General features: G+C 37.2%; 1 protein-coding gene across 2 annotated transcripts; it reads right to left on the bottom strand.

Moving 5' to 3' along the window:
• Positions 1 to 7737: 7737 nt before the first annotated feature.
• LOC100020149 (nuclear cap-binding protein subunit 2-like) lies at positions 7738 to 8304 on the bottom strand. 2 transcript variants are annotated; one of them, XM_056823408.1, is made up of 2 exons: positions 8187 to 8304; positions 7738 to 8027 (listed from the first exon to the last, which is right to left on the bottom strand). In XM_056823408.1, exons 1-2 carry the CDS (start codon positions 8302 to 8304, stop codon positions 7834 to 7836), a joined length of 312 nt encoding a protein of 103 aa, XP_056679386.1. In that variant the 3' UTR covers positions 7738 to 7833. The 2 variants fall into 2 exon arrangements, with proteins under 2 accessions (XP_056679386.1, XP_056679385.1); XM_056823407.1 differs by having other exon boundaries at positions 7738 to 8304.
• Positions 8305 to 9452: the final 1148 nt, after the last annotated feature.

The raw sequence follows: 9452 nt of genomic DNA, 5'->3' as shown, positions 1-9452 counted from the left end.
GTTAGAAGAAACATGCATAGGGAAAGATTGGGGCATTAAGAAGATTTGGGGAAAGTTGGGGCAAAGAAAGGAAAAGGGAGGGGGGAACCGCGATAATACTAAGATTAACTTCAAGAAATAGGGGGGAATCAATAGAATAATCTTTCCCATATAAAGATACACATGGGAAGGGGAGGGGAAGAACTCTCATATGAGAAGGAGAGGAAGAGAGCGTGAAGTGGAATTACTTAAACCTTACTCTCAGTGAAATCAAATCTGAGAGGGAAGAACATCTAGATCCAGTGGGATCCTGAATTCTATCTTATCCATTAGGGCAAGAAAGAAAGGAAACTCAAGGAGGGGGAGAGGGGAGGGAGTACAAAAAGGGAGGGAAGGAGAGGGGGGAGGGGAAGGGAGCATAAAAAGGGAGGGGCTAGAAAGGGAAGCATCTCAAGGGAGGGGACTAGGGGGACTGACACTTTCTCACTGGTTCAAAAGAAGAAAGCTAAAGAAGAAAGGTCAGAACTAGGGGAAGATATCAAAATGCCAGCGAATCCACAAATAACAATCATAACTTTGAACGTGAATGGGATGAACTCACCCATAAAACGTAGACAAATAGCAGATTGGATTATAACCCAAAACCCCACCATATGTTGTCTTCAAGAAACACATATGATACGGGTTGACACTCACAAGGTTAGAATTAAAGGTTGGAGTAAGACCTTTTGGGCCTCAGCCGATAGAAAGAAGGCAGGAGTTGCAATCATGATATCTGACAAAGCCAAAGTACAAATAGACCTGATCAAAAGGGATAGGGAAGGTAAATATATTCTGCTAAAAGGAAGTATAGACAATGAGGAAATATCACTAATCAACATGTATGCACCAAATGGTATAGCATCCAAATTTCTAATGGAGAAACTAGGAGAATTGAAGGAGGAAATAGACAGTAAAACCATATTAGTGGGAGGCTTGAACCAACCACTATCAAATTTAGATAAATCAAATCAAAAAATAAATAAGAAAGAGGTAAAAGAGGTGAATGAAATCTTAGAAAAATTAGAATTAATAGACATATGGAGAAAAATAAATAGGGACAAAAAAGAATACACCTTCTTTTCAGCACCACATGGCACATTCACAAAAATAGATCATACACTAGGTCATAGAAACATGCCACTCAAATGCAGAAAAGCAGAAATATTAACTGCAGCCTTTTCAGATCACAAGGCAATTAAAATATTGATTGGCAAGGGTACATGGAGACCCAAATCAAAAATTAATTGGAAATTAAATAACATGATACTCCAAAATCGGATAGTTAGAGAAGAAATCATAGAAACAATTAACAATTTCATTGAAGAAAATGACAACGGCGAAACATCCTTTCAAACCTTATGGGATGCAGCCAAGGCAGTGCTTAGAGGAAAATTCATATCCCTGAGTGCATATATTAACAAATTAGGGAGGACAGAGACCAAGGAATTGGAAATGCAAATCAAAAACCTTGAGAATGAACAAATTAAAAACCCCCAGAAGAAAACCATACTAGAGATCCTAAAAATTAAGGGAGAAATTAATAAAATAGAAAGTGACAGAACTATTGAGCTAATAAACAAGACTAGAAGCTGGTACTTTGAAAAAACAGACAAAATAGACAAAGTACTGGTTAATTTAATTAAAAAAAGGAAAGAAGAAAGGCAAATTAACAGCATCAAGGATGAAAAGGGGGATCTCACCTCCAATGAAGAGGAAATTAAGGCAATCATTAAAAACTACTTTGCCCAACTATATGGCAATAAATATACCAACCTAGGTGATATGGATGAATATTTACAAAAATATAAATTGCCTAGACTAACAGAAGAAGAAATAGTTTTCTTAAATAATCCCATATCAGAAAATGAAATCCAACAGGCCATCACAGAACTTCCTAAGAAAAAATCCCCAGGGCATGATGGATTCACCAGCAAATTCTATCAAACATTCAGAGAACAGTTAATCCCAATACTATACAAACTATTTGACATAATAAGCAAAGAGGGAGTCCTACCAAACTCCTTTTATGACACAAGCATGGTACTGATTTCAAAACCAGGCAGGCCAAAAACAGAGAAAGAAAATTATAGACCAATCTCCCTAATGAATATAGATGCAAAAATCTTAAATGGATACTAGCAAAAAGACTCCAGCAAGTGATTAGAAGGGTCATCCACCATGATCAAGTAGGATTTATACCAGGGATGCAGGGCTGGTTCAACATTAGGAAAACTATCCACATAATTGACCACATCAACAAGCAAACCAACAAGAACCACATGATTATCTCAATAGATGCAGAAAAAGCCTTTGATAAAATACAACACCCATTCCTACTAAAAACACTAGAAAGCATAGGAATAGAAGGGTCATTCCTAAAAATAATAAACAGTATATATCTAAAACCATCAGCTAATATCATCTGCAATGGGGATAAACTAAATCCATTCCCATTAAGATCAGGAGTGAAACAAGGATGCCCATTATCACCTCTTTTATTTGACATTGTATTAGAAACACTAGCAGTAGCAATTAGAGAAGAAAAAGAAATTGAAGGCATCAAAATAGGCAATGAGGATACCAAATTATCACTCTTTGCAGATGACATGATGGTCTACTTAAAGAATCCTAGAGACTCAACCAAAAAGCTAATTGAAATAATCAACAACTTTAGCAAAGTTGCAGGATACAAAATAAACCCACATAAGTCATCAGCATTTCTATATAATTCCAACACAGCTCAGCAGCAAGAACTAGAAAGAGAAATCCCATTCAAAATTACCCAAGACAAAATAAAATACTTAGGAATCTATCTCCCGAGACAAACACAGGATCTATATGAACACAACTACAAAACACTTTCCACACAACTAAAACTAGACTTGAACAATTGGAAGAACATTAACTGCTCATGGGTAGGATGAGCCAATATAATAAAAATGACCATCCTACCCAAACTCATCTATCTATTTAGTTCCATACCAATGGAACTTCCAAAATTTTTTTTTACTGATTTAGAAAAAACCATAACAAAGTTCATTTGGAAGAACAAAAGATCAAGGATATCCAGGGAAATAATGAAAAAAAATACAAAGGAAGGGGGTCTTGCAGTCCCAGATCTCAGACTATATTACAAAGCAGTGGTCATCAAAACAATTTGGTACTGGCTAAGAGACAGAAAGGAGGATCAGTGGAATAGAATGGGGGCAAGCAACCTCAGCAAGACAGTATATGACAAACCCAAAGATCCCAGCTTTTGGGACAAAAATCCACTATTTCATTAAAAACTGCTGGGAAAATTGGAGGACAGTGTGGGAAAGATTAGGCTTAGATCAACACCTCACACCCTACACCAAGATAAATTCAAAATGGGTGAATGACTTGAACATAAAGAAGGAAACTATAAGAAAATTAGGCGAACACAGAATAGTATACATGTCAGACCTTTGGGAAGGGAAATACTTCAAAACCAAGCAAGAATTAGAAAGAGTTACAAAATGCAAAATAAATAATCTGGATTACATCAAATTGAAAAGTTTTTGTACAAACAAAACCAATGTAACCAAAATCAGAAGGGTAGCAACAAATTGGGAAACAATCTTCATAAAAACCTCTGACAAAGGTGTAATTACTCAAATTTATAAAGAACTAAATCAATTGTACAAAAAATCAAGCCATTCTCCAATTGACAAATGGGCAAGGGACATCAACAGGCAATTCTCAGCCAAAGAAATCAAAACTATTAATAAGCACATGAAAAAGTGCTCTACATCTCTTATAAGCAGAGAGATGCAAATCAAAACAACTCTGAGGTATCATCTCACACCTAGCAGATTGGCTAACATGACAGCTATGCAAAGTAATGAATGCTGGAGGGGATGTGGCAAAGTGGGGACATTAATTTATTGCTGGTGGAGTTGTGAATTGATCCAACCATTCTGGAGGGCAATTTGGAACTATGTCCAAAGGGCGATAAAAGACTGTCTGCCCTTTGATCCAGCCATAGCACTGCTGGGCTTGTACCCCAAAGAGATAATGGACAAAAAGACTTGTACAAAAATATTCATAGCTGCGCTCTTTGTGGTGGCCAAAAATTGGAAAATGAGGGGATGCCCTTCAATTGGGGTATGGCTGAACAAATTGTGGTATATGTTGGTGATGGAATACTATTGTGCTAAAAGGAATAATAAAGTGGAGGAATTCCATGGAGACTGGAACAACCTCCAGGAAGTGATGCAGAGCGAAAGGAGCAGAACCAGGAAAACATTATACACAGAGACTGATACATTGTGGTACAATCGAAGGTGATGGACTTCTCCATTAGTATCAATGCAATTTCCCTGAACAATCTGCAGGGATCTAAAAAAAAATACTACCCACAAGCAGAGGATAAACTGTGGGAGTAAAAACACCGCTGAAAAGCAACTGCTTGACTACAGGGTTCGAGGAGATAAGACTGAGGAGAGACTCTAAATGAACACTGTAATGCAAACTCCAACAACAGGGAAATGGGTTCGAGTCAAGAACACATGTGATAACCAGTGGAATCATGCATCGGCTATGGGAGAGGGAAAGGCGGGGGGAGGGGGAAGGGGAGGGGAGGAAAAGAAAACGATCTTTGTTTCCAGTGAATAATGTATGAAAACGACCAAATAAAATAATATTTAAAAAAATAAAAAAAAAGAAATTAACAATCTTGGGTTTCTGTGTTCAAACCTATTCTCCCCTCACTTAAGGAGGCCCTATAAGATCATAAGATCATAGATCCAGAGCTGGAAGGGACCTCAGAAGACATTTTGCTCAACTCCTACATTCAATATTTGGGGAAACTAAGACTTAAGTGCCCATAGTCACACTGCTAGTTATACAGCAGGTATGTAAAGGTGAAAATTATTGGTTGGACAATAATTTTATGAAATTATTTGGTCGCCAATATTTATTATATCTTGAGTCAAACATTTATGCATAAGTATTTATAAATAGTGAGGAAACAGTAAAAAAGAGAAATATTAGTGGGATAGAGAAGTTATCTATCCTATCAATATCAATGTTTTGCTCAAGGTCTGCTTAATCCAGGCATAGATTAAATAGCTCTCAGTAAGGAAGGCTGGTAGTGAATAACCATGTGGCTTCCTCTAAGATGGAAGCTAATCTGTTAGGAAACTAGGAAGGGAGTCAGTCCTTCACTCACCCAATGAAGTAGTCCATGAGTCAGAGTCCAAGTTGAAGCCAAGCTGCATGCCCACTATCAAAGCTGCAGTCACCAGCAAAGCTCCCTCAAAGACTATCTCGAGGAAACACTCTCTTCATACTATCTTTTTTTTTTTTTGAATAGTGATCAGAAAAGGATTTTTATTTTTGCATTTGTTTATAACTTTTTAATGTACTCAGTCAATTTTTGTAAAGGGGTTTTACATATACATATACACATAAACACACACAAATATATATATATATGTATACATAAAACATATACATATCTGTATCTACCTCCACACACTTTGTTTCCTTTCAATAATTGCCAGTTAAAATTTCTAACTCTTCTCATTCTACTTGGGCTCTTTACTTTTTTGTCCAATTTCTGGTTTATTTGTCTAGCTATTCTATAGTTATACTTTTAATGTCAATTAACCTAGATACTATGCCATTTAGTGTATATATAGTCTATTGAGATTGTCTTTAGTATATTTCAGCCAAGTATAGTTCCCTTATCTCCTTTAATGGAATCTATTTTTGCCATTATCTTTTTTTGAAATAACTTCTACTCTTTCTTTTCTGAGTTCAGCTGAATAGATTTTGCTCCAGCTCATTATTTTAAGGCTATATGGCTTTATGTTTCTAATCCATTCTATCTTCTTCTGATTTATGGGAGAATTCATCTCATTCACTTTTAGTAATGATTTTTATGCATTTCTCTCCATCCTCTTACATCTCATACTTTTTTCCTCTTTGCTCCTTACCCTCTCTTTACAGTTTGCCAATGCTCTAAAATGGATACAGCTTCAACTGCCCTCTCTTCTTTCCTTTACCCAGATCCTAATCACAGATTCTTATTCCTTCTTTTTCCTTTTAAACTTCAGTGATCTCTGCTCTACTCTTAAAATTTTGCTTTTATGAATAATCCCTCCTTAGATGTCTCTTCCTCTCATTCCTTCCTTTCTTCTCTCCTCTTTCTGCTGAGTTGACTGTATTTCTTCTGAAGCAAACTTTGGGTGTTCTATTATCTTTTGATCAATTCAGACGAAGGTAAGATTTTAAGTAATGGCTGATCCTCTACCCCTTTTCTCTTTCCAGGCCTGGCATTTCTATCTATTGTGCTAACTAGCTGCCCCCCACCCCTACCCCAACTGTTAATAAGCCTGGGAAGGAGATGGACAAGAGGGATTTAAGATTTGGATGTGGTTCAAACCAAAGCCGCATGTACAAAGTAGGATCAATGGAAAGCATACACATGTTAAAACATTCAATTTAAACTAATTTTTTATTAAATATCCAAAAGAAAAGTTCACACTAAAAAACTTTCATCCCCAATTTTACTTTACTACAGACTACTGAAGAGAGGCTTATAGTTACTAAATATCAGCTTTAGCTTTTCTTGATTTTTCCACATTAATAAAATTTTTTTTAAGAAATCAATGCACTGAGTCAACTTTTCAATCGTTTTTCCAGTTTTCTGGAGTTACCCAACACACATACCCAAATAGATTTATCAGGAGAAACATTTAAAATTGACAACAAATTAGACAGCATTTAAATTATCTTTTCATTCCTTAAAATTTTAAGTTGGGGCAAATATCCCCCAATTACCTTCCAGTTTATGAAGAATCTCAGGTGGACAATTCAACTTCAGAGCAATCCAATGTCAACACACAAAAACTGTTGGATATGTCCTACTTGACCTTGGACACTGAACATGTTCTAAGTAAAGCTTATTTGACACTTCATATTAGAAATTTTTTTTATTTTCTTTGATTGTCAGACTTTATTCTAAATCTGTCCCATTCCCTTACAAAATTGGTAAAATAAAAAATAAATGTAATTATCGTAGCATCAAATTTTAAAGCTTTCAAAGAGAAAATGAATGTCTCCTGAATTCATGTAACATTCCACCCCTTCGAGTCTTAATTAGGAATTTCCCATTATAAATCCGCCCCACATATTAGGAAAATAGCATTAGGATGACATTCTCTCTACTGGTGTCCCAGAAATAAGCACCATTAACATCCTCAATACAAACTTCTTCATAAATCATCTCTAATAGAGCAGCCACCAGAGCTAGGTAGAATGACAAAATACCTCCCAGGATTTTTTGTCAAATCACTAGAGCAGAGGCAGAACTATTTAGATATTTTTTAATAGCTTTTGAATTTTTGTGGATTAGAAGTCACCTTGGAAAAGATGAAACATTTTCAAAAAATTTAGAAATAAAAATTGCCCTAATTCACCACAACATTATAACTGTTATTACAAATCACTAAAACCCCTTAAGTGTTGAACTTGAAATGAACATATTCATTTTCTAATTGAAAATTTTGCTAGATTGGATTAATAAATAATACAGTTCTGCTCAGTTACTGCTCATCAAGTGTTCAAGTCTGCAACACCTCAGGGATTCAAAGCCAAGCCAAGTCACTTTTCTCAGTTTGTCACCTAATGATTTTCAATGTGGGAAGTCAAGAGGTGGCCTGTTTAATTCTTGGGTAGAAGTAGGTAAATAAATTACAGTTTGTGTAAAGTTTGTTTTCAGAACCATCAGGATCGGCCAAGAAGGTCGAGTTGTTTTGTTTTTTTCAAGTGATGGACTTAAATCACTCACTGATTTTGCACTGTTTTCCCATAACCTCCTCTCCCAGCATCGTAGTCTTGTCTGTACTCATCTCGCACCTGGCCCCCAGACCGTCCCCTTCCATATTGCCTGCCCTCTCGGAATCCTGCATCCCAGTCTGTGCGGATGATCCGGTCATCCAGGTGAGTCCCATTAATGTACCGCATGGCGTTCTCGGCGTCGGCACGGCAGTAGTACTCCACGAAGCAGAAGCCGCAGGCTGTTTTCTTTACTTTATCCAGGCCCATGATTATTTTCTTAATGTCCCCGCTTTTACTGAAGAGTTCGTAGATCTGTTCCTCCGTGGTGTAAAAGGACAGGTTCCCGACACACAGAGTGCAGCTTTTCTTTAATAATTTTTCTTGGTCTTCCATTTTACCTCGGAACTGCTGGTCACGGTACCAGCCGAGCTCCACATAGGAGTCGCTCTGCAGCGCAATCAGAAGCCCACCCGACATGATGGCGATGACCCAGACTGAGGTAAGGGTAGGATGGGGCGGAGGCAGCGGTAGGGTATGGCCACGCGGCTGCGAGAGAAGAAGGCGGTGGTGGTGGTGCCTCCGGCCGGGAGAAGCGCAGAAAAGGAAGACGAAGGGCGATTCGAGAAGAAATATCGTGAGGAACGGAGGCGGCTGGGGCAAACGGCAAGGTCGGCGACCAGCGCGATCAATGAAAAGAATCTATACTATCATCTTAAAGACAATCTGCATCAGGGTGAAGGATTTCATGGTTTTTTTGGTGGCTCCTTGTCCCTTCCCCTCTTCACAGGGGTCAATCACAATTTCCAAATTGTCTAGCACTGCCCAGGGGGACGGTGTCTGTGGGATAGGTTTCTCACCTCCTTAAGTTTAAGTTCACATCTAAGGGTGTGAATTTTCTAAAATTCACCTTCTGGAGGGGTGAATACTCATCCTGGCTGATTGAGTTTCTGAGGGTGTGAATTCATTAACTGTTTTTCAAGATCATCCACCTACTTCAAGCTTGTGTTGATTCAACCAGAAGGTAGACAAAGGAGAGTCAATCCTGTCTTCACAATCTATTGAAGTACTTAAATTAGTGTTAACTCAGGATAGACAATAGAGTAAAGAATTCTTTTTCACAGGTGTGGGATATGAACCAAAGTTCTGTGATTTCAGAGTGAGTGTTCTTTCCCATAGTCTTTCACAATTTCTGCTATCACTAATATTTTGGTGTAACATCACCAAATCTTGATTATTTTGGGGAAGATGAATAGAAATATGGTTGGAAAAATATAATATACATAAACAGCCAGAAACAGATAGAAAAAGAAAAATGGTTCTCAATCTTTTATGATCTACTTATCTTTCCATAGTGATGATTGAAAGGTAGGTAGGGGGTACATTGGGTAAATTATGCTATAGTCAAAGATTAATGTAACTCTTGATAATCTATATGTGAAACTTGGCTAACCAACAACAAATTAGTGTAGAAAAAGAATATTATCAGGTGAACATCTTTAAGTGGAATCATCATTTCACAGACTTAGGTGATAGAAAACTGGTTCCAGAGTTTTCACGTGAGAAGAGAGATTGCAAAATTCATTCATATCTATACTTCAGAAGAAATAAGGAACATCATTTTTATG

Source organism: Monodelphis domestica, chromosome 3 (genome assembly GCF_027887165.1).
Source record: "Monodelphis domestica isolate mMonDom1 chromosome 3, mMonDom1.pri, whole genome shotgun sequence".
In the NCBI taxonomy this organism is placed as follows: domain Eukaryota; kingdom Metazoa; phylum Chordata; class Mammalia; order Didelphimorphia; family Didelphidae; genus Monodelphis; species Monodelphis domestica.
The sequence above is the reverse complement of the archived record's forward strand: the minus strand, read 5'-3'. Positions and strand labels throughout refer to the sequence as shown.